Raw genomic sequence first — 24,827 nt, 5'->3', positions numbered from 1 at the left:
TGAAGATGTTGGTCAAGATGTTGTTTTTTGTTTTTTAAAAAAATATATTTTATTGATTTTGTACAGAGAGGAAGGGAGAGAGATAGAGAGTTAGAAACATCGATGAGAGAGAGTCATCGATCAGCTGCCTCTTACACACCCCCTACTGGGGATATGCCCGCAACCAAGGTACATGCCCTTGACTGGAATGGAACCCGGGACCTTTCAGTCTCCAAGCTGACGCTCTATCCATTGAGCCAAACCGGTTTCAGCAAGATGTTGTTTTTTTTCAAGAAAGCATATTTTCGTTGATTTCAGAGAAGGGAAAGAGAGGTAGAAACATCAATAATGAAAGAGAGTCATTGCTTGGCTGCCTCCTGCACACCCCACACTGGGGATCAAGCCCACAAACCCAGGCATGTGCCCTGACTGGGAATCGAACTGAGCCACGCTGCCCAGGGGAGAAAGAAGTCGGTTTGATGGTGAGTATTTTGAGTTCACTGTTCGTGTATGATGCTTTGAGCCACCCAAGCTGAGCCCGAGCCTTGACTCTTCCCTTTCGGACCAGCCATAGTCATTCTGTCACCAAGCCTTCTTACTCTCCTCCCTAATTGCTTCTATTCCATCCTTCTCCCTTCTCGCACACCTGCTACCGTGGCTAACCATTTCCACTCCCAGTGTTCCAACAGCCATTCACCTGACCTTGGCCTCTGTCGTCCATTCTCTACACTGTACCTCTGAGTAAATGCTGGCCATCCCATTGTTCCACAAACGTTTACTGAGCACCTCCCCGCTGCAGGCACTGGTGTAAGAGCCGGGGAACCACGGGTCATGGAGGCAATGTTTCTACCCTCGTGGAGCTTACATGTTCCTGTCCTGGAGGAGGCATATGCTCTTTCTCACTCTCTCACCTTTGTACGTGCTGTTTCTGCTGCTCAGGGTGCCTTTCTTGTCCGCTCCAAACTCCTAACTGCCATTTTCACCTGACTGCTTTCCTAGATGTCTGGATGGCTGACTCCTCTGGGAGTGCCTCGAGCTGAGTTAAGTGTAGATTCCTGTGCCAGCCACTTATCTCATGGCAGTCTCATTCAATACCTTCGTCTGTCCCAGGAGACCGTAAGGGCTGCTTGAAGGCCAGGATTGGATCTTGTCTGTCGGGGCCCTCAGTGTCCCTAGCACAACACATGGCATAGTTCATGGCACAAAGCAGGTACTCAGTCAACGTATGTTGACTGAACAAATTCATGTTTGAATAGAGCTTAGGAGAGAAGTCTAGCTTAGAAATACACTGAGTGGCCAGATTATTATGATCTCTGAATGCATAATAATCTGGCCACTCAGTGTATATTCTATATAATAAAAGGCTAATATGCAAATTGTCCCCTCGACCAGGAGTTCAACCAGCAGGCAGGGCAGCCAACCACCCATGTCCCCTCTCCCCCTGGCCAGGCTGGCTGGAACCCACCCATGCACAAATTCATGCACCGGGCCAGTGGCTAGATTATTATTCATTCAGAGATCATGATAATCTGGCCACTCAGTGTATATATTTGTGAGAATATCAAGCTTTTGATAGCAAGTGATAGAAATACAATGCAGACTGTTTTAAGCAAAAAAAAAAAAAAAAAAAAAAAAAAAAGTACCAGTTCGTAGAACCAGAAAGAAGGGAGGTGAGTGTGTCTTGGGCCTCACTGTACCCAGGTTCTCAAAAGTGAAATGAGGACTCTCTTCAGCTCTTAGCTCAGCTTCCCTCTGAGTGTTGCCACACCTTTCCCCCATGAGGCATGAGTTTTCTCCACGTGGTGGGTGGAGGTTTCACAGGATGGACAGCTTTATCCCAGCATGTGATCCAGAAGGACAGGAGGACTGCTTAGTCTTTTATATAAGTTACCAGCGAAGGACTCGGTTGGTTCAGCCTGAGGCACATGCCCATACCTGGGTCGATCACTATGGGGTGCTGGGATTGGCCAGGCCTGCGCCATGTCTTCACCCACCAGGATTGGCAGCCCTGTCCGAACCACGTGCATGGGGAGCAGTAGCTCACCAAAGAAAGGACAAGATGCTGCCATTGAAGAGAACTTACCGAGCAGATAAAAAGAGTGATGTTCACTGCAGTTGACCTCTGTGACCAGTTGGTAGTGGAGCCATGAAAATGCAAGATGATCTGTGTTTCTGGCAGAGTCAGCATGTGAGAATGTGACAGGAGACAGGAGCCGGAGAAGACAGGCATCTTGAGATGGTTGGTCTTATTTAATGTGAAGAAAGAAAAGAAGAAAAAGAAAAAGATAATGTCTCTGATTGGTTCTTCTACCCAAAGAAAATCCTGAACTGGACTTAAATGAAAGTAGACGTGAGATAGGCATCTCAGATGGGAGAAGGAGCATAATGGGTCCTGGGATGCTAAGGAGGCAGATCTAGGTGGAAAAAGGAGGCGGGTTCTTAGGGCTGTAGAGATTGCAGATTTGGGAGACTAGAATACAAAGGAAAATCTCTAACTGTTCTGGCATGTTGCTCATAGTACAGGATTGTGATGGAATTTAAAAATATATATTTTTATTGATTTCAAAGAGCAAGGGAGAGAGAGAGAAACATCAATGATGAGAGAGAATCATTGATGGGCAGTCTCCCGCACTCCCCCGCGCCCCCCCAACCTCCCACACACACACTGGAATCAAGCCTGCAACTCGGGCATGTGCCCTGATGAATCAAACTGTGACCCCCTGTAGAGACTAGTGATGTATTAGCTCTGGGGAAAAACTTATGTATAGATTCTTAATTGAATTTTCCAAAATGGAAGCATTTAAACACTTTTGAATTTATACCTTTTTTGTGTCTGCTTTTTAAAATAAAGTGCTTGTATTTGTATCTCCAAATTTTGGAGTAATTATCTAAAAAAAACCAAAACACAAACAAAGAAAAAATACTGTGACCCCTGGTTCGTAGGTCAACGCTCAACTACTGAGCCACACTGGCTGGGCTGTGATGGAATTTAAATAGACAAAACTACTGTTTTTCTTTTACTTCCACTCCCTCCTCCCCCTGCCTCCATCACCTTCTTGCAAAGCTTCATGCTCTTGCTGAGGAGGTATGTACAATTAGGCAGAAATATTCCTAAGATGCCGAAACCGGTTTGGCTCAATAGATAGAGCCTCGGCTTGGGGACTGAAAGGTCCCGGGTTCGATTCCGGTCAAGGGCATGTACCTTGGTTGCGGGCACATCCCCAGTAGGGGGTGTGCAAGAGGCAGCTGATCGATGTTCCTCTCACATCGATGTTTCTAACTCTCTATCCCTCGCCCTCTCTGTAAAAAATCAATAAAATATATTTAAAAAAAGAAAAGAAAAGAAAAGAAATATTCCTAAGAATCATTCATGCTCATTCCTCAGCTCCGGCAGAGGGAGGGAAACTGGGAAGGCTGGCCTCAGGTGAAGAGCCACGTGGATCCTAGAAGCCCTTTCCTTCCTCTCCCTTGCACATCCATGCACAGGCCTGCACCCCCACACTTCCCCTTCCCCTATGCGAGCAGGGTAATGTGCAGACAAGGGTACTTCGAAAGCACATGGGGAAGGGAGCAAGGTTGGCCACTTCTGAGGCCCTGAAAGGTACCCCCACCAGAGGGATCAGCACTTATCACGACGAACAGGCACACCCCGGTGTCCTGGCACTATTCTGACCACACATCACAGAATGACCCTTTTCCTGAACAGTTGTGTGTGTGTGCACGAACTGAATTCTATTTATAATATCCCTGATCACTTTGCCAACTTCTTCAGTTTTATTTATAGTTATTAGTCTATTCGGATTTTCTATTTCTTCTTGCGTCAATGTTGATACATTATATTAGAAAAGCATTCAATTCATCTAGATTTTCAAAAATTTAGGCCAAAAGGTGTACCTGGTAGCAGTTCAGTAATTTGAAAAACCCTTCTCTGTCAGCGCTATCCCTTTTCTCATTATAGTGTTATGTGTTTGTTTTCTTTCTTTTTTTCCTCTTTGAATAGATTTACCAGAGGGCTATTTATTTTGTTGGTCTTGCCAGAGAAACATCTTTTGTATTTACCTCTCAAGGGTACTTCTGAGCTTTTAAAATAGCTAGAGGAAGGTGATATTAGAGCAGCTACTAAATATTAGGTGTCTTTTTAAAATGTTAAGTACTGTTTTATATAGACTAAGGTATTTTGGGGTGAAATGATGTGGTATCTAGGATTCTCAAAATTATCCAGTGGGGCATGTGGGAAGCCAAGGAGCAGTTTACCCATGAACCAAAATTGACCCTGAGCTAATAATAGTCAAAGCTGGAAGGTGGGTACACGGGAATTCAACATCATATTCTCTCTATTTTTGAATATGTGTGAACATGTGCATAACTAAAAGTCGGAATTTTTTTAGATCCATGTCCCACCACACATACCGAAAATTTCTAGATGGATTAAAACTCCATTGTATAAAAGCAAACAACACACAGCCTGAAATATGTGCATGCTACTAAGTCATTATAAGTTTATGGTTTTGAGATTGTTTAAAGCCCTTAATTAAGACTTTTTTTTCCTGTACTTTTACCAAAAGGAATCACAAAGTACTAAAAGAAAACATATGTAACTTTATACATAAACTTATCCTCCTAAGCATAACAACAAAATCAGAAATTATAAAGATTTTACTGATGCAAATTTTAAACATTAGTATATCAATAAAGATCATAAATAAAAGGAAAGGCCAATCAACACACTTGAGAAAAATATTGGTAATATATGAATGACAAAGGATCACTACCGTGTTTCCCCGAAAATAAGACATCCTCCGAAAATAAGACCTAGCACATGGAAAGATAAGACATCCCCTGAAAATAAGACCTAGCGCAACTTTGGGAGAAAAAAATAATATAAGACACTGTCTTATTTTCGGGGAAACAGGGTATTATAAAAAGCCTTTGCAAATCAGTAAGAAAATTGTGCATAGGCAACGGGTGCATAGGCAAGACACCGAATGACACAGGTGACTGATAAATGTGTGAGGAAAAAAAAAATGCCCAGCTAGAGTAATGAAAGAAATGCAAGTGAAACAGCCAGGCCATTTCTCATGTGCAAATAGGCAGGAATAGGGTGATGCCAAAGTGTGAAGCTGAGGAGTTTGGCTGCAGTTAGCAGACGATGGGGAGCCATTGAAGGAGCACGAGCAGGAGTTCGGAGACGAGGGATCTGGTGCCTCATGTGGGATGGAACGGAGCTGCGAGACTGAAGCTGGCCAGCAGTCCTCGGTGGGAGGAGGCAGTGGCCCGGAGAAGCATGAAGCATGAAAACAATTGGGTTGAAATATCAGCAGGTCTTGATGGTTAGCAGAGAGAACAAAATCAAGATGGCCTGTGGGCATGGCGTGACAGAGGGGAGGGCGGCAGCACCGTTGAAGAAAATAGGGATGCTGGGGAGGGGGGAAGAGGAAGTCCAAGGTTTGTTTGTGTGTGTTTTTTGACACTGTGGGTCACTGTGTCAGTCCAGAGTCTCATTACTAGTGACTGGCAACCAATTCAAATGCTTTAGGCTACAAAAAAGAATCTGCTGTCTAATTACAATTGACAAGTCTTGGGTTAAAGTTTCAGGCACATCTGGGTTGGATGGTCAAGGGATGTCATCCACAGTCTGTTTTTCTTCTTGCCCAAAGAACGGACAGGAGTGGCCACAAGCAGATCCAGGCTCGCGTTCTGCCCGCTGAGCATAGGTCCTTGAGTGGCTGAATTAGCCCGCTCCTGAATGATCACTGTGATGAACAGGCTAATGTCATCTGTGCTCCCTGGAGCTAGGAGGTGTGGGGTCAGCTCTACCCAAACACCATTCAAAGTGGGGGGAATGGTTCTCTAAGGGAAAATTGGGGGCTTATCCACAAAGGGGGACTGGACCTGAGCAGCAAAAACAGTGCATGTCCACTACATTTTACCTCTTGGCTGTCCAAGATCTACACAGAACCCCTCCATAAAATTTTCACAGAATTTTATTTATCATAATGCAATTTTATCTCACAAAACTTAAAAAAAAAAAAACACTGCCCTCTCTGTGTGTGTTTTTAAAAATATATATTTTTTTTATTGATTTCAGAGAGGGAGAGGAAGATAGAAACATCAGTGATGAGACAGAATCATTGATTGGCTGCCTCCTGCATGCCCCACACTGGGGATCAAGCCTGCAACCCGGGCAGGTGCCCTGACCGTGAATTTAACCGTGACCTCCTGGTTCATAGGTCGAAGCTCAACCAAGGTGCCACATCGGCCAGGCATAACACACTGTCCTGTCTCTGGAATGAAATGTTCCAACTTCTTTTCTTTTCTTTTTTTTTTTTTTAATATATTTTATTGATTTTTTACAGAGAGGAAGAAAGAGGGATAGAGGGTTAGAAACATTGATCAGCTGCCTCTTGCACACCCCCTACTGGGGGTGTGCCTGCAACCAAGGTACATGCCCTTGACCAGAATCGAACCTGGGACCTTTCAGTCCGCAGGCCGACGCTCTGTCCACTGAGTCAAACCGGTTTCGGCCGTTCCAACTTCTTACTGAGTTACCACATTCAGGCCCACTTTAAGACCTTGGTGAGCTGTCTGGCAAGGTACTGAGCTAGCTGGCCCTTTATGGTCTTTCAATGTATGGCCAGGTTACAATGATGGAGAAAAAATCGGGCAACTGAAAGAACAAACACTCTCCCAGCAGACGAGGGGAGATGAGGAAAAACAACTCAGTGGTCACAAGTCCATAGCATGTTCCACATGCTCGGCCTCAGCAAGGGCCCTGTATTGGCTGCTCTGGTCCTGCCGTTTCAGATAGCGGCCCTTGTCATTTGTGCTCTTGGCCACGGAGGAGTCCCCTCCCATTGGTGTGGGTTTGGTGGATGGGGAATTGTAGGAACTAAGTATTCCCTAGCCTTTGTTTTCCATGTTTGTGGGGGTTTTTTTTTTGTGTGTGTGTGTGTGGGTTTTTTTTTTCCTGGCAATACAATTCCCTTAATCATTAGGAAGCTTTCAGTCGATTTGCATTCAGTCATCCCCAGGGCTATTAACCAAACTAGAGACCTCACTGAAGTTATAATTCTTGAATGGAGTCCCTGGTGATGGTGTTGGGAAGCAGGAGGGGGTTGTCTCTTAGCAACAGGCATTGGTGCTCTGCGCATCCCAGGAGCCCATGGTTCTGTGGCCTCTATGTAGGCCTTTACCACAGGGCAGTTCAAATCCCCACTGTCTGGTGGGAGGCACAGTTCATTTGCCCATTCCCACTCCAACTGCATCCCAGCGGGAGGCTGCTTATAATGAACGCAGTGGTTGCTTCTGTGGAGCTGGGAGGGCACAGCAGAAGGGTTGCAGGAGGGTCTGGGGAGTGAAGAGCCTGACAGGCCCCAGGCATGTCTCCCTCTGTGTTTCCAGCCTCCCTGTCTCTGCCTGAGCTGACTTTAGCTAGAAGCAGAGAACTGGCTCTTAATTATCTGACTCTCAGCCATATTGGATGACTGGCCTCAGGCAGAAAGGGCCTCTCTGGGCAGAGCAGCATTTTCTTCCTCTGCTCTCAGATGGGCCAGAGCGTGTCTTTCTTATTGGACCGAACTGAGGCCACACCCCAACGCGGTGACCTTTTCCTACAAGTCCCCTGAAGTTCCAGCCTTGGTGGGAACATCGTCTGAGCTCCAGAGGCAGCGGGAGAGCTTAGTGAACTGCTCTGCTGCTGTGTAGCGGGGTTCCCCACTTCTCAGTGGGAGGATCAGTCCTGTGTACTCCCCCCCAGTTCAGCTAATTCCTTCTTAGGGTCTGTTACTTTTAAAAATTCCATTCCTGATTCTAATGTCTGGAGGACTTTTTCCTGGTGCAGGTAACAGACTCATGTCCAGCTGGCTTAAACCGTGTCTGTGAGAAATCTCTCTTTATCTCTCTTCTTCTTCCTCCCTCTTCCTGCTCCTCCTTCCATTTTTTTCTTGGATTTCAGAAAGGAAGAGAGAGGGAGATAGAGATAGAAACAACAATGGTGAGAGAGAATCATTGATTGGCTGTCTCCTGCACATGCCTGAAACCAGGGCATGTGCCCTGACCGGGAATCGAACCATGACCTCCTGGTTTATAGGTCAGTGCTCAGCCAGGGAGCCCTGCTAGCTGGGGTCAGTTCTGCTTCTGTATGTTGGCTTCATTCCCAGGTGGTTCCTCCCAAAGATGGCCTCATCGGCTTAGGAGCCTGAGCCTCAAGGGATGCTTCCCTCCAGTAGTTCCACAGAAGTTCTGGAGAAATAACTCATTAACTCAACGAGAAGATACTCATTGATTCAACTTGGGCGATATGTGCTCACTCATCCCAAGCCTCTGGTCGACCAGGCCTATATCACATTCTTACCCCTGAAGCCAGGGATGGGCCACCAACCCCCACCCAGACCACACGGGCTGAGAAAATGGGAAAGGAACGATGGTTCCCCAAGGCCAAAGCAGGGTGCTCTTCTCCTGAGGAGAACAGGGTGCTGGGCTGCAAGGGAACAGACATTACACATGCATACATCCATGTGGAAATGCCAGAGCACATGGGACTCAAGAACAGGTCAGGATGGAGAGGCAGAGCTGAGACTTAATGGGTTTACCGTGTGAGTTAACTCTTGGGAGGGCATCTGACTGCCAGAGGAGAAGATAGAGGCAAAGGGGGCATGAAGACCTCCCATGGGGGGGGGGAGGGCAAGAAGATTAGGGAAGCAGCGAGAAGAGGAGGTCAGAGATCCAAACTAGGCACCTGAATGGTCATCCATAAAGACTGAGGGTCAGGAGGATCAGCCAAGGGGTCAAGCGGGTGAAGGTGCCTGATGACAATTGAATTGCCTGGCTAGCAGGTGGGCTGTGATCTGGTGGAGCATGTGACATCAGAGGGTGGTTGGAACCGGATTGCAGGCTGTTTGAAGAAGGCGGTGAGGAATGGGGGAGAGATCCCAGGAGGCACGGGAGGGGAGACCAGAAGCCAGAGGGGATAGGGGGATGCACAGTGGGACTTGAGGGTGACCAGGGCTGGGATTCCAGGAAGGGTGGCTGCTTGTGCCAGAAGAGGTCTGGGGAGGACAAATATCATGACCCCCGGAGGAAAGGGCAGGCAAGACCACTTATTGGAGACCAACGTGGCGATGAAATCCGAGGAAAGGACTAGGTGCCTGGAGTGGCGGGGATTGGAGAACAGGGTATAGAAGTAAGGGCAGGAACAAACAGTCACACACAGGGATGTTGTCAGGTGAGGTGACATCTTGGTCACTGCATCATGGTACCAATTGTCCAGCCTGTCTTATGGGTGTCACATGACATGGAAATAAGCATATCTTTTAAGAATTTTTTTTGAGATGTAACATACATCCAATCAGGTACATACAGTGCACAAATCTCAAGTGTACCAGTACAGTTGATGGTTTACATATGTATACGCCTGTATCACATAAAGTTCCCTCTTTCCCCTTCCCAGTCCCTAGAGACCCCTAGGGGTAACCTCCATTCTGACTGTCATCTTCAATTTAGTCTGTTCTTAAACTCCACGAACATTGATTCCTATAGTGTGCACTCTGGTCTGGCTTCTTCATCCACGTTGTTGCTCCTTTTCTTACTGCTGGGTTATTATGCCATTATGAATATATGACTATACCACAGTTTATTCATTTTATTGGTGATGGGCACTTGGGTTATATCCAGGTTGGACTATTATAAATAAAACGAATGTCTTTTTTTTTTTTTTAATTTTTTTTATTGATTTCAGAGAGGGAGAGAGAGAAATGCCAATGAGAGACACTTCTGATGACTGGCTCCTGTACACCCCACCTGAGGATCTAGCCTTCAACCCTGGCATGTGCCCAGAGCAGGAATCAAACCCTGGGACCTCTTGGTCCATGGGACGCTGCTCAACCCACTGAGCCATAGTGACCTCGCAAAAAATGCCTTTTTTTTTCCTTCTTAAATAAATAATTCTTATTCTTTTTCACTCTCACACATGCACAGGCCCTTGCACAGGTACCACAGCAAGCCAGCCCCCTCTGGGAGGTCAGGCCATGGGTCTCCCCTCGCCCCTCTCTCTGGGCACATGCTGTCCTGGGAAAGTCAGTTTCCTCCCGGGCATGGGTACAGGGTGTGAGGAAGGGAAACGGGGATACCCTTCCTAAGACTGACTCCCTCTCTTCTAGCCTCCTCACCCCTGACCGCGGGAGCCTTCCTGACCCCGCAGGGGGGCTCGCCCGCGGCCCCCCATGAGCGCCCCCGGCTGACCGGCGGGGCGGCCGCGGTGGAGCCCGGAGGCCGCGGGGGCGGGGGCGGCGGCGGCGGGGCCATGGCCTCGCTGGACCTGCCGTACCGCTGCCCCCGCTGCGGGGAGCACAAGCGCTTCCGGAGCCTGTCGTCCCTGCGCGCGCACCTGGAGTACAGCCACACGTACGAGACCCTGTACATCCTCTCCAAGACCAACAGCATCTGCGAGGGCGCGGCGGCGGCGGCGGCGGCGGCGGCGGCGGCCGCGGCCTCGGGCTTCCCGCTGGCGCCCGAGCCCGCCGCCCTGCTGGCCGTGCCCGGCGCCCGGCGCGAGGTGTTCGAGAGCACGTCCTTCCAGGGAAAGGAGCAGGCGCCCGCCGCGCCCCCGCTGCTGCACCACCACCTGCACCACGCGCCCCTCGCCCACTTCCCCGGCGACCTGGTGCCCGCCGGCCTGCCCTGCGAGGAGCTGGCGGAGCCCGGCCTGGTGCCCGCCGCCGCCGCCGCCCGCTACGCGCTGCGCGAGATCGAGATCCCGCTCGGGGAGCTGTTCGCCCGCAAGTCCGTGGCCTCCTCCGCGTGCTCCACGCCGCCGCCCGGCCCCGCCAGCCCCTGCCCCGGGCCCGCCACCGCCTCGCCCGCTTCGCCCTCGCCCGCCGACGTGGCCTACGAGGAGGGCCTGGCGCGCCTCAAGATCCGCGCGCTGGAGAAGCTGGAGGTGGACCGGCGGCTGGAGCGGCTGAGCGAGGAGGTGGAGCAGAAGATCGCGGGGCAGGTGGGCCGCCTGCAGGCCGAGCTGGAGCGCAAGGCCGCCGAGCTGGAGACGGCGCGGCAGGAGAGCGCGCGGCTGGGGCGCGAGAAGGAGGAGCTGGAGGAGCGCGCGTCCGAGCTGTCGCGCCAGGTGGACGTGAGCGTGGAGCTGCTGGCCTCGCTCAAGCAGGACCTGGTGCACAAGGAGCAGGAGCTGAGCCGCAAGCAGCAGTGAGTGTCGCGGCGCTACCGCCGCCCCCGTGGGTGTGGCGACGAGGGTGTCTGTGTGCGAGGCCATGAGCCTGGAACGATGGTGCACGTGGGGCCAACAGTGTGATGACTGTGTTTAGGACTGTGAGTCCATGGCAGTATGACCCTGTGTGCCAGTGAAGACTGTGTTTCTCTTCCTTCTCTAGTCTCCTAGCCCAGTGGTCGGCAAACCGCGGCTCGCGAACCACATGGGGCTCTTTGGACCCATGAGTGTGGCTCTTCCACAAAATACCCCGTGCAGGCCCCCACGTAGAATGCGATTGAAGGAATACTCTAAGTTATAACAGTGTACCTGCCTATATAGTTTAAGTTAAAAAAATTGGCTCTCAAAAGAAATTTCAATCGTACTGTCGATATATGGCTCTGTGGACCTAGCCAAAGCCAGCTTCCGCCCGCCCGCATTATGGCACGGGTCCTCTTCCCTTTTGCACACTCAGAGACACAGCCGAATTCCCCTCTCCCACTGCCCTCAAGAGATTTCCCCTGTCCACTGTATGGTTCCTGAAAGCACACCAACCCCCGAGTTTCTGCCCCCTGCCACAGCCCTCCTCCCCCTGGGGCTGCCCCTTCTCTCGCCTTCTTGCAGAACAACTCCTCAGAGAACTGCTTATCCTCCTTGTCTCCGACTTCTTTCTCTATGTTCTCTTTTGAACCAAATCTGATTGGGTGTCAATCTCCACCACTCTTCTCCTTGTCACCAACCATCTTCATGTTGCCAGGGCCAAACCATCATCGTACTTGGCCTATCAGCAGCATTTGGCCCAGCTGATCTTGAAACACATTCTTTATATTTATATATATAATTGATTCCAGAGAGGAAAGGAAAGGGAGAGATAGAAACATCAGTAATAAGAGAATCATTGATTAGCTGCCTCCTGCAGTGCCCCTCAGTGGGATCAAACCCACAACCTGGACATGTGTCCTGACCAGGAACTGAACCGTGACCTCCTGGTTCATAGATCGGTGCTCAACCACTGAGCCAGGCCGGCCGGTGAGACACATTCTTCCCTTGGCTTCCAGGGCACTCTCCTGGGATCTCCTTCTATCGCTTTGCTCCTCCTCAGTCTTTGTTGCTTCTCCTTAGGTCTCTCGTCTTTAAGTGTAGAATTACGAAATGTGTAGATGCTATGCATCTGTCCCCATAGTGATACAAGCTCTGAGGTGGCAGGAATGAGTTTCTCTGCTTATTCACTGCTATGTCCCCAATACCTAGAACCAAGAAGGTGTTCAGTCAATGTTGAGTGGATGCATGAACAACTGTGAATGCAATTGGGAAAAAATACTCTTGTGACTCTTAAGTGTGTTGTGTGTCCATGCAACTCCTGGAGGGTGGTAGTGCCATTGGAAGTATGCTTCTGCGTCTGAGAAGGCTTCTGAAAAATGTGTGTGTGGTAGGGAGGGGGGTATGGGTGTTTGAATGTGTTGGTGAGACTGTGCCTTTCTCAGACTGTGTGCCTGCGAACGACCATGAACACATATATTTGAGTGTGGGGCTATGTATTGGACTTTGCGTACATGGCTGTGTGACTGTGTGTGTCTGGAGGCAGAGGGTGGCTGTGTGTGACTGAGTATGCCTGGGGAACAGGGATGTCCAGTTGTGTGGGGCTGGGTGAGTGGGGTGTGAGTGTCTAACTCAGAACATATGCTGGCATGCCCATGTGTGCCATTGTGTGGGGCAGTGTGCCTGGGCCTGTTCTATGTGTTTCCATGTGACATGAGCAGACGCCGGGGGCAGCTGTGCCCCATGTTGCTCCCCCACGGGCCAGGGCCTCCTCTAGAGGGTGGGTGGGCAGACAGGGAGGCACTGGGGTAAGAGGCTGCTCCGGGCCCAGGGAGGTGGTGCAGATCGACCAGTTCCTGAAGGAGACTGCGGCCCGGGAGGCCAGCGCCAAGCTGCGGCTGCAGCAGTTCATCGAGGAGCTCCTGGAGCGGGCGGACCGCGCCGAGCGGCAGCTGCAGGTCATCAGCAGCAGCTGCGGCAGCACCCCGAGCGCCAGCCTGGGCCGCGGAGCCGGGCCTGGGCCCCGGGGCCCTGGCAGAGTGGTGAGTGCCCACCTCCCTCCCCGCCTCCACCTGCACACCTGACTTCCACAGACTCCCCTCACCTGTGGCCTGACATCTCCTCTTTGGCTCTTCCCCACGAGCAGGCTGAAGGCCTGAAGTAGGGGGTCCAGGAATAGGGGAGCCGAAACCAGTTTGGCTCAGTGGATAGAGCGTCGGTCTGAGGACTGAAGGGTCCCAGGTTCGATTCTGGTCAAGGGCATGTACATTGGTTGCGGGCACATCCCCAGTCGGGGAGTGTGCAAGAGACAGCTGGTTGATGTTTCTCTCATCATCGATGTTTCTAGCTCTCTATCCCTCTCCCTTTCTCTCTGTAAAAAATCAGTAAAATATATTAAAAAAAGAGAAGAAAAGAAAAAGAAATAGAGGAGCCCCTCTGAGGTGTCAGAAGCGAAGGCCCCTGGGCTGTAGTGAGGTGTGATTCAGAGGCCCCTCCCTGCCAGTGAGAGCCCAGGAGTCTCAAGCTGGGCCCGGGGTGCGGGGTGAGTGTGCGGAGGGGGCTGGCGAGCCTGCCTCTCGGCTGTCTGTCTGTCTATATTTGTCCATCTTTCCCAACTTTTCTCCTTCTTCTCTCTCCTCTCCTCTCCGTCTTGCACCCTGTTTTACCCTGCTCCTTCTCATCCTCTTGCCTCCTCTGCCCTCCTTCCCTTCCCTCCTGCTCTGGGGCCCACAGCGAGAACACCACGTGGGGATGGCCATGCCTAGCACATACGCGGTGTCCCGGCATGGCTCCTCTCCCAGCACAGGGTAAGCCTCGGGCCCACCTCCCTGTCCCCAACGCGGCCCACCCGCACCCCGGCCCCCTGGATGCTGACCTGTCTGGGGTCTGGCCTCCCCTCTCCCCGTCCTCCTTGGGTCCCCTCTGTCCGTCTGCCTTTCCTCACTCAGAAGGGGCTCTTGGAACGTGGGGCGGGCGGGTTGCCCTTGGCCAGGGTTAGGGGTGGGACGGGTAGTGTGGGCAGGCCCGGTGCCTCTCCCTGCTCCTTACCATCTGCTCCACCTCCTGTAGGGCCTCCAGCCGTGTCCCAGCCGCATCCCAGAGCTCAGGCTGCTATGACAGTGACAGTCTGGAGATGCCCCGGGCGGAAGAAGGGGCCCCGGAGGACAGCACCCCTGGGGGCGTGGGCACGCGGGCCCAGGCTGCCAATGGCGGCGGCTCGGAGCGGGCTCAGGCCCCGCGGAGCGCAGGCCTGCGGCGCCAGGCCATTCAGAACTGGCAGCGCCGGCCCCGCCGGCACAGCACGGAGGGCGAGGAGGGCGACATTTCGGACGTGGGCTCCCGGACCACCGAGTCAGAGGCCGAGGGCCCCGCGGACGTGCCCCGCGCAGGGCCTGCCGCGGCGGGGCCGGTAAGCAGCTGCCGGCTCTCAGGTGAGTCCCAGCGGGGCGGGCAGAGGCCAGGCTTTCCCACGGTGCGCGCCCTCTCAGAGGACACAGGGCTGAGGCAGCACCTCTCCTGGGCTCCTGCACCCCCTTTTCCCTGGCCCAGCCTCCCCACAATGAGAACAGCACTCCCACACAGCGCCCTGCAGGCCGGGGGCAGGCGCTTGGGCGGCAGGCACCCCGGGTGGGTTGCGCACAGGATGCCACACCAGAAGGGCTCCGTTGATGTGGCGGGTTCACTGACATCTACAGGAGAGTAGCTGGGTGCTGACTCCGGACTCTGTGGCCCCCGGAGCAGTTGGAGGAAGGGTGCCTCCCCATAGAGAGACAAGGCCATGCCCATAGGCCGATGGGTGAGGGCCAGGAGGTGAGAGGGCTCCGGTCATGGTGTTTGGCTGCCCCTGTGACTGCCCCTGCCTCTGTTCCCAGAGGCCCCGTTTCTATCCATCCACACCCTAACCCTCCAAACCCTTTCCTTCTCCAAAAGGGATTCAGTTGCCTCATCTCGGGGGTGAGTTCAGACTATGCGATGACATTTTAGACATATTATCTTAAAAATAACTTACTTGAGCCAAAACCGGTTTGGCTCAGTGGATAGGGCATTGGCCTGCGGACTGAAAGATCCCAGGTTCGATTCCGGTCAAGGGCATGTACCTTGGTTGCAGGCACATCCCCAGTAGGGGGTGTGCAAGAGGCAGCTGATCGATGATTCTCTCTCATCGATGTTTCTAACTCACTATGCCCTCTCTCTTCCTCTCTCTCTATATATATATTGATATATATAAAAAAAAAATCAATAAAATATATATTTTTTAAAAATAAAAATAATTTACTTGGGGACAGACTATCTTTCCTAATTTGCAAAATCAGGGGTGGGGTGATGCAGAAGAGAGGAATGCAGAGGCCCTGGTCTTCCTCCCAAGGCACGTGGGTCCCCCATGCCCATGCCTCCTACAGCTCCTACCCTACCCTAGCTCCACACCCACCTCCCCCCGCTGGCCTTTGACCCTCCATACTCACCTTTGACCCTTCGGTATTGTGCAGCCCGCTCCGAGGGAGGCAGTGGGCGGGGTCGGCGAGCAGAGCGGGGCAGCCCCTCGCGTTCCAACGAGGTCATCAGCCCAGAGATCCTCAAGATGCGAGCCGCCCTGTTCTGCATCTTCACCTACCTGGACACCCGCACGCTCCTGCACGCCGCCGAGGTCTGCCGCGACTGGCGCTTTGTGGCCCGCCACCCTGCCGTGTGGACGCGAGTGCTGCTCGAGAACGCCCGGGTCTGCTCCAAGGTGCCTACCTGGTCCTGCCACGTCCCCTGCCCTCCCCCTCATCCCTGCTGTGAACTCACGCGCACGCACGTGCACACGCACACACACACACACATTCCCCCTTTCCCAGCATCTAGGCTTGGTCCTTGCCATCCTCACAAGACCCCACCTCTTGCCTGGTTTCCTAAAATGCTCCCATGGAGCTCCTATCCTGGGGCTGGCCCACCTCCAGGACCCTCCAGCCAACCAAGTTCAGACTCCTCACCCCCGGGTCACGCCTCTCTCCCTGCAGTTCTTGGCGATCCTGGCTCAGTGGTGCACCCAGGCCCACTCGCTGACCCTGCAGAACCTGAAGCCCCGGCAGCGGGGCAAGAAGGAGAGCAAGGAGGAGTACGCCCGGAGCACCCGGTGAGGCCGGGGTGGGGGGTGGAGGGTGGGAGGGTGCTCCTGGGCCGCAGACCTAGAATTACGTGGAGAAGCTTCTCAGAGCAGGAGGTGGCCACAGGCCTCTCTCTGACCTCTTGGCCACCCCCAGGGGCTGTCTGGAAGCAGGGCTGGAGTCCCTGCTGAAGGCGGCGGGCGGCAACCTGCTGATCCTGCGCATCTCCCACTGCCCCAACATCCTCACCGACCGCTCGCTCTGGCTGGCCAGCTGCTACTGCCGCGCTCTGCAGGCCGTTACCTACAGGTGGGTCCATCCCGCCGGGAGCATCCCCAAGAGGGGTCCCCTGGCTCTGCCCTGTGTACCCTTCTCTCCGGGCTCTCGGGCAGAGACCCAAGAGCCCCGTGGCCTCAGGGAAGGGGGCAGAGGCCGCCGGGGAGCGTGGGTGGCCCCAGCTTTGTCTTTTCAACAGGAGCGCCACCGATCCTGTTGGCCACGAGGTCATTTGGGCCCTGGGTGCAGGCTGCAGAGAGATAGTCTCCCTCCAGGTGGCGCCGCTTCACCCCTGGTGAGCCCTGGCTGGGTGAGGAGGGGACAGAGTTGGGGGGGGTTTGGGGCTGAGGACTGAGCAGGTCTAGGGCCACTCGATCGTCTGTCTGGGAAGACCAGATTTCACCTTCCTCAACCTGTGTGTTTAGGTGTTAGGAACAAGCTTACTTCACGTCATGCCCTGGGTACTAGAGTATGACTTTGGGCAACCCAGTTGTGCTTCAGTTGCTCAACCTGCAAAGTAGAGGTGATATTAGGATCGGTTGACCTCATTCGGACTGTTGTTGGCTCTGACGAGATGTGTCCATGAAGCCTGCGGGGCCCACAGTGAGGGAGGCGTGAACACGGGGGAGGTTGGTTTGCACATGAAAGGCAGTTCAGGGTGGGCAGTGTATAAACGTACAGAAGAGCTGGTGCTGGTGAGTCCAGGGTGTGGGGTTACTCTTGGCTCTCCTGAGAGCTCCTCAAACATGTCAGGCTTTTCTGCTCCCTGCACCTTGACCTCCAAGCCCCCTCTTCACGTGGCATCTCCTCCCAAGCCCTCCCGTGACCCCTCACCAACATCCTGGGAGAATTTGTCACTGCTCTCCTTGGCCCCACCCTGCTGTAGTCCACTTTGCAACAGCTCCTCTATATTTCAGTCTCCTCAAGACTCACGGTTCTCCGGGCAGGGGCAGACATGTGCATTCCACATCTGTGGTGCCAAGAGTGTGACAGGTGGGCGGTGCTGAGGGGTGCAGTGTTTAGGGAAACGGCCAGTTTGGTGGGAGTGGTGGGCAGAGCCGAGCAGTGAGTGTGCAGAGTCAGGTCGCGGACAGATCAGGAAGGCTTTGCCGAAGGGGCTTAGATGTTCGCATTTTTTTTTTTTTTTAATCTAGAAAGGGCTGGGAAGCAATTGGGGGTTTTAGATCTTTAAAAATGGGGTTACATCAGACAGGTAACAATTCTTTGTGCCCCTCTTCACCCCACTGTCTGCTCCTTCAGGACAGGGACCATGTCCGTATTGTCCCACTACATTCCCCAGGCCTAGCTCAGATGTTTGTGGCTGTTTTAAGTAGATACTTAAAACAATTTGTTGAATGACTGAGTGAGGGAATGTAGGAATGGCCGGCTTACCCTCAGCGGCAGGCAGTCTAGTCACAATCCAGATGAACACTGATCTGGTCTGAACTGTAGGTTGAAGTCTTACTCGGGAACCGGAATTCATGGGTCTTGGCAGGAGATGAGGGAGGGGGAGTCAGGAATAATCCCAGGTTTCTGACTTGAGCAGCTGGGGTGATTGGTGGAGTCCCTGCCCAAGGGTGAGCATGAAGGTGAGCCCTGAGGAGGAGGAGGCTTGGGGTGTCATTTCACCAGAGGCTTTCCTGACTGCCCTTCCCCCCCCCCCTTTCCCCCCTTCTCCAGCCAGCAGCCCTTGCGCTTCAGTAATCGTTGCCTGCAGATGATCGGTCGCTGTTGGCCCCACCTCAGGGCCCTGGGGGTTGGGGGTGCCGGCTGTGGGGTGCAGGGCCTGGAATCACTCGGTAAGTTTTTCCTTGGGGCTAGGGTTAGTGGGATGCCGCATGCGATGCAGGCTCTGGGCTGCAGCCTGGGTGATAGCAGGAGCCTCAGGCGGGCAGGAGGTAACCTGGAGAGTTGGTCAGCAGCACCTGCCCTCTTCCTCTTCCTAGCAAGAAACTGCATGAGGCTGCAGGTCCTGGAGCTGGACCACGTGTCGGAGATCACCCAGGAGGTGGCGGCCGAGGTCTGCCGGGAAGGCCTGAAAGGACTGGAGATGCTGGTGCTCACGGCCACCCCCGTCACTCCCAAAGCCCTGCTGCATTTCAACAGTGAGCGATGGGGAATGCGGGGCGGGGCTCAGTGTCACTTCGTACCGTGCCTTGCCAGCAAGTAGCATAACCAGCTCCCTGTCACTCCCGGTCAGCAAGCACCAGTGCTGGGGTTAGACTGACCAGGGCTCTAGCCCTGGCTTTGCCACTAGTGCCTTCTGAGGCTGGTGTGGCATTCAAGGCCTTACAGCGTGTGGTCCAAATAGTCCCACTCAACTACATCTATTATCTAATCCACATGTGTCAAACACAAGGCCCGCGGGCCAAATCCAGCCCGCCAGGCCTTGCAATGTGGCCCGCACCGCGCTGTCATCACTGCACTCCGCTGTCAGTTTATGACATTGTCAGTTTATGACTGTTCAGTAAACCATTCGGCCCGCGATTTAGGCTGGATTTTAGATTTTGGCCCCTTCTCTGATTGAGTTCGACACCCCTACGTCTAATCTCTATCCACATTGGGACAGGAGCTATGCAGCAGCATCAGCCCCCTTGGGAGCCTCCAGCCAAGGGCAGAGGCAGGAGAGCAGGCGGGTTAAGAGCATAGGTTCTGGGGCTTGACTGACCTGGGTCTCAGGTTACTCTACATCTCTGAGTTCTGTACCCCATCTTCTAAGCCGATTTTCTAGAATGAATGAGAGGATTAAATGAGATGATGTGTGTGAGCCTCCAGGGACAGTTCAGAGGGAAGGCTCCTTTCCCTGGTATAGATTCCAAGTCATGCCTCCTCTGGCCCCACTCCTTCCAGCTGTCCACTCCATCTCCGGTCATTCCTCCACCTTCATAGAGGACATGGGAGCCCAGTTTGGGCTGCTCACACCCAAAAGTGAGACCATCATCCAAAACCATTTGACCCTCGGCAAGGCCTCAGGTCCTGAGAGCACCTGCCCTCTTCCTCTTCCTAGCAAGAAACTGCATGAGGCTGCAGTTTCTGACCTTATTATTTCCAGGGTCCTCTTCCCCCCTCCCCTTCAGCTTCATGGCCTTGCCTGGGACTGACCACCAGCTAACGGCTCAGCCTTCAAAATCATGGCCTTTGGGACCCCCTCAGCCTCCTGACCTTCTTGCTCCTTCTCTCCTGACCTCATGGCATCACCCAGTCCCCTTGAAGCTCCCAACTTGTTCGCTCCCTGTCTCCCCTCCTCTGGGCTCCAGCCGAGAGCCATCGGCCTCACTTCTGTCTTCCGTCTTTGTAACTCACTCCCCAGTGCCCAGGCCACAGCACGCCTGTCCCTTCTGCCAGGGCAGCTCCAGAGCTCCTGCACAGCTGGTGCCATTCACCCCGCAGAGTGCACCGCAGCCTCTGCTCTGATGCCACCTTCCGCCTTCCCTCACGGCCCGGTGGAGCCCCCGGGCAGCGTGGGTCTGCTCTCCCGGTTATGAACCCAGTGCCTGGCATTTGATTGCCCCTCAGCAGGTTCTGATTTCATTAGTGATGGGAGCGGAGGCAGCCCGGCCAAACTCGGGCTCTCATCTTACCCACCCTTTCCCCAGGCATTTGCCGGAACCTCAAGTCCATTGTGGTCCAGATTGGGATTGCTGATTATTTCAAAGAGCCCAGCAGTCCCGAGGCCCAGAAGCTGTTTGAAGACATGGTGACTAAACTCCAGGTGAGGAATTGGCTCTGAGGCCACCCAAGACCCCATGCCCCGAGGCTGGGGCTGAGGACTTGGGGGGGCTGTGATGTGAAGAGAGCCTCAGCCGTGTGCCCCTGAGGCTCTGGCCCGGAGGAGAACTAACCCAGCTTTGCTCCGCAGGCCCTGCGGCGGAGGCCCGGCTTCTCTAAGATCCTGCACATCAAGGTGGAAGGCGGCTGCTAACCCGGGTGAGGGGCGGCAGGGCCCCTGCCAGCCCCACCCAGGGCACTCTCTTTGGACTTCCAGAGGGACCCTGATTTGGACTAGTCCTTCAGAGGCCTGGCGTTACCTCTGGCTTCCAGGAAGGGGTCGACAGCTTCCTGTCCCCTCCTGGGAGAGCAGAACAGCAGGCCTGATCTTGGGAACTTCTTCAGGGCAGTGGCTCGGGCAGAAGCTGCCTCTTGCCCCTCCCCAGTCCCCAGCTGGAGCAGCCTTCTGGGCACAGCCAGCGAGGAGCCGTCACCACCAGCACCCGGTGTCTTCCCCCCGGGGGTCTGCAATAACCACCAGTGGCCCTTGGCTGCGCTGGCAGGCCTCCATTCTTGAGGCCCAGCCTCCCGGTCAGGGTCCTCTGCTAGGCCCCAGGCAGGTCAGACTTGGTAAGCGGGCTCTTCTCCTCGCCCTGCTCCGCCCCAGCCCTCTGCGGGGCACCCCGTCAGACAGCCCACCTGGGCCTGGGTCCACACTCTAAAAATAACACACGGGCCGAGGAATCTGGGCAAGTGTCAGCCAAAGGTGAGGCAGTGGCAGTGTGCTTGGAAGGGCAAAACATTCACCAGGATTTTCTTCCCAGGACATGGAAACCATCTTTCCCAACGGAGGTTATTGCCAGGAAGAAAAAAAAAATTTCTATTCATATAGACAAGACCTCCCTCCCCCAATAACCACATTTCCCACACATCCAGGAGCTAAATCCTGAGCTAAAAGGTGCATGTTTCCATACCTGTCAGCAATCCCAACCCAGTCACCTGTGAGAAGCAGGTTTGTTTTTTTTTTTCTCTCAAGAAATGGCCTTTTTATTTATTTATTATTAAATATATTTTTATTGATTTCAGAGAGGAAATGAGAAACATCAATGATGAAAGAGAATCATTGATTGGCTGCCTCCTGCACGCCCCCTACTGGGGGTGGGTTGAGCCTGCAACCCAGGCATGTGCCCTTGACCGGAATCAGGCCTGGACCCTTCAGTCTGCAGTCCGATGCTCTATCCATGGCGCCTAACCGGCTAGAGCAGGAATGGCGGTCTAATCCAGGTGCTTGGGCAGGTCTCTGATGGCCTGTGAATCCCCAAGGCTGTGTGGGAGGAAGTCAGTCACTGGCTGACCTCTCTCTGGGGGCTAGGGGAGGCTGGAGGAGGCTGGTTTGGTTTGCTTCCTTGTCTGGCTAGCTTGCTTAAAGATGTAGCCCTTTAAGGAAGCTAGGCCCATCGAGCCAAGAATGAAGAACACCCTCATTGGACTTGTCCCCCTCCTCCATCTCATCTGGTCACATGGGCTAAGGGCTCTGTTGGGAGTTTTCTGCCTGGAAGTAGTTCTGAGGCCCAAGCCAGAGCCACTTGGCTTAGAAGCCACAGAATGGATGCAAAGTGGGGGTTTCACTCGCCCTTATTCATGGTCCCCACAGGACCAGGTCCCCGCACTAAGACTCAGGTCTCCCCCGTTCCTCCTCGGAACTCCCGCAGAGGCTGAGGTCGTGGGTCCTGCCAACCTTCATTTGGAAAGTTCTTTCATTCACCTAGATTTGTCTTAGGGTTTTCTTCTCTCCTGCACAGGACTGGCTCTCAGCCCTAACCATTAGGCAGCTGGTGTGGCTAGGGTAGGATTCCTCCAATTTCTCAGTTCTTTCCAGGGACCCAACTTTCTGCTACAACCTATTAATAGCTTGAACATCAAGACCCAGCCCTGGGTTACCCTGCAGTGAGGCCTCCAGAGCTGGGCCCCACAGACTTAGCGGTGCCCCCTGCTTCCCTGGCTCTTCCCGTTGTTGATGGCTTTTCCTGGCCCTGCCCTTTAAGACCCCAAATACCAAGGGTGTCATGCTGGAAACTCCCTGCCCTGTCCTGCACGAAGCTTTGGCCGCGTGGTATCTCCACTCCAGAGCAGCTGGTTTTATTGACTCCTCCTCAGCCCTGGCCCCAGGAATCATGGGAAGAAGCACAACTCCGCTGGCCTAGAGGGAGGTGGAGGCCCACTTAGGCTTGGCTGCTCTGGGTGCATCAGTCTTGCCTTCCAATTGCACCCTCCAAAGTCCTGCTCCACGTGACCCCAGGATCAGAGGTGCTTCTTCCCTGGCTCCTGAACAAAGCACAAAGGGATGCCCTGCTTGGCCAGAGCCTGCCCTACCCGGTCCTTTTCTGCCCCAGGAAGCCTCTGTCCCTGTCTACGGGCTCCGGGCAGTTTCTCCCTGGGTGGGTGCTCAGCCTCGGCCCTGGGAAAGGAAGTCAGTGCCCGGGCAGTGAACCGAAGTGGGAGAAAGGCGGTGATGAAAGGACTTACGTCAGTAGTAGTTTATTCACTCATTTGTGTGACAGCCCTGCACACCACCAGCACCAGGCAGCAGAGTGAACAAGACCCCCTCTGCTGAGAGGAAGTTTGCCTCTCACAGGTTTGGTTGTTCCCAGAAAATCCCCCAAGTCCAGCCAAGGGAAGGATGTGTGGGAGTATGTTATATTGTATGTGCCCAGGTCCCCGTGAACAGGAACATGGGTTATAGTGTGTCCCATTGCACACCTGCCCCCGGGGCTGGGAGACATGTGTGGCTGAGAACTGGCAGGTTTGCAGGCCTCCGCCCACACCAGCTCAATGCTATTTTTTGTTTCTCTTCAGGGGGGTGAGCCCTGCTGCTAAGGGGGGAGCTTTTGTTGGTGGGAATGCTCCGTTTGTTCACTTTGGCAACCCTAGAGCTGGGGCTGATGACGGGGAACGGGTGCAGGGCCATCCACGCCCCTATCTCACACCTGACAAGATGCAAAGAGGAGGTTCCAAGAGCAAACCAAGGCAGGTCCTGCTCCAGTGGCCCATGGGTGGGGGCCACTTGGTACCCCTACCACCTTCCTGCCATACAGCCTGAGCCCAGCACCTGGGGGACTCCGAGCACTTGGACTGCGTGTTTGGGCATGCTTTATTTGGGCTGCCTCCTCTGCGCTGGCGGGAACAAAGGAGATGCTGTAGATGTCTGCATCCCAGAGGGAGGCGCAGGCTGCCCAGAACCATGGCTTTTCACTGCCAGCGGAGACCATCGAAGGACCAAGGCAGCTCAGGTGTTCCTAGTCCAGTGGAGTTTGAGCCAGCCCCTCAGGAACTGCCTGAGAAAAGCCGCCTCCTTCCTGTCTGTGGCTCCATCCTTTGTCTTTGGGTCCTGCCTCTAGTCCTTTGGGCCCTAACTGGGGAGCTGCCCAAGTCCTAGTCCTTTTAAGGCGCTAAATGGAAGACCTTAACAGTGAGTATCGGTGCCAAAGACCCAGTTCCTGCTGGACTTGGGGTGATAACGGGAGATATGGTGAGCGGGTCCCCCCTTGTGCTCAGAGGACTCCAGATGATGGGATCTGTCCCAGCATGTCAACCCTGGTGTTACTTCTCTCCCCAAGGGGCCTGGCACCTCTCTCTAGCCCTGCTGGCCATGCTTGCTCACCCAGCCTTGTCCCAGGCCTGCATTTCTGTATATATTGCTGTGTATCGTGTGTATGTATTTATTCCTGGACAGGTGTGGTGTTCTGCAGCCTTTGCCTGAGAATAAGGTGTAGGATTGGGTGGAGATCAGAAATCAGAACACCAGGGCCAACTAAGGCAGCCAGCTCCTATTCCCTCCCCACACCCCTGGGAACCTGGCCAGTCCCAAGACCGCCCTGACAATCAGGCAGGCCCAGCCTCACCTGCCACCACTGGCATGGCCCCAAGGAGGCTTGGCCTTGGCCTTCCGGACTCAGCTCTGCCCTGGCAGGGGTCTTGCACCCAACTCAAGAGGCCTGAGGTGACCCAGGCTTGCCTCCTGGATGGCATGAGTAGGCGTGGCTCGTGGGCACTGCTGGTGGGGACCTCCACAATGGACCCCCAGGCCCTGCCTTCCCTGCACAGCCAGGCTGCAATGGGCCTGAGCCATGAGAGGGTGGCTCACCCCCCCACCCCCCAAGCACATCAGGCAGAGGAGTGGAGAGCATTTTCCGATTTTAAGTGGTGCCTGTACCTCCAGTCCCCAGGGGCCTTCAGTGGCCCCTCTTCTCTGCCACACCAGGCATCACCATCCCAGCACTTTGCTCCATGTCACCCATGATGCCCTTTGCTGAATGTACCTGAGTGTATGTATTTAAGAGGACTCACACAGGCATCAGAAAATTTATGGCTTTGTATCTAATAAAAGACGGTGAAACTGGAATATCTGCCTCAGGGCAATAAATGGTAGGTGGCCATATTTGTTGTCTGTGTCACCAAGCCTTTCTGCAGCTGAAGTGCACTGAAGCAGGAAAGAGGTGGGTGGCCAGATTGGCATCAACAGGGTGAAGCATCAGAAG

General features: G+C 53.8%; 1 protein-coding gene across 4 annotated transcripts in view; it reads left to right on the top strand.

Moving 5' to 3' along the window:
• Positions 1–23,333, top strand: part of FBXO41 (F-box protein 41) — a 28,897-nt gene extending 5,564 nt beyond the window's left edge. For 2 of the 4 annotated variants that reach the window (XM_084901280.1, XM_084901279.1), the window contains exons 2-13: positions 10,137–11,178; positions 13,050–13,260; positions 13,952–14,025; positions 14,288–14,649; positions 15,706–15,947; positions 16,219–16,334; positions 16,462–16,614; positions 16,781–16,876; positions 18,262–18,380; positions 18,528–18,686; positions 20,178–20,293; positions 20,441–23,333. In XM_084901280.1, the coding sequence (XP_084757406.1) occupies positions 10,280–11,178; positions 13,050–13,260; positions 13,952–14,025; positions 14,288–14,649; positions 15,706–15,947; positions 16,219–16,334; positions 16,462–16,614; positions 16,781–16,876; positions 18,262–18,380; positions 18,528–18,686; positions 20,178–20,293; positions 20,441–20,503 (2,610 nt within the window). In that variant the 5' untranslated portion in view covers positions 10,137–10,279 and the 3' untranslated portion in view covers positions 20,504–23,333. Of the gene's footprint in view, positions 1–441; positions 462–10,136; positions 11,179–13,049; positions 13,261–13,951; positions 14,026–14,287; positions 14,650–15,705; positions 15,948–16,218; positions 16,335–16,461; positions 16,615–16,780; positions 16,877–18,261; positions 18,381–18,527; positions 18,687–20,177; positions 20,294–20,440 lie in introns of those variants that run through there. The other 2 variants (XM_084901281.1, XM_084901282.1) reach the window with 2 other exon arrangements.
• Positions 23,334–24,827: the final 1,494 nt, after the last annotated feature.

Source organism: Pipistrellus hanaki (assembly GCF_964339955.1).
Source record: "Pipistrellus hanaki genome assembly, chromosome: 12".
Taxonomy (NCBI): domain Eukaryota; kingdom Metazoa; phylum Chordata; class Mammalia; order Chiroptera; family Vespertilionidae; genus Pipistrellus; species Pipistrellus hanaki.
Note: the sequence above shows the minus strand (reverse complement) of the source record. Positions and strands in the feature narration are given on the sequence as shown.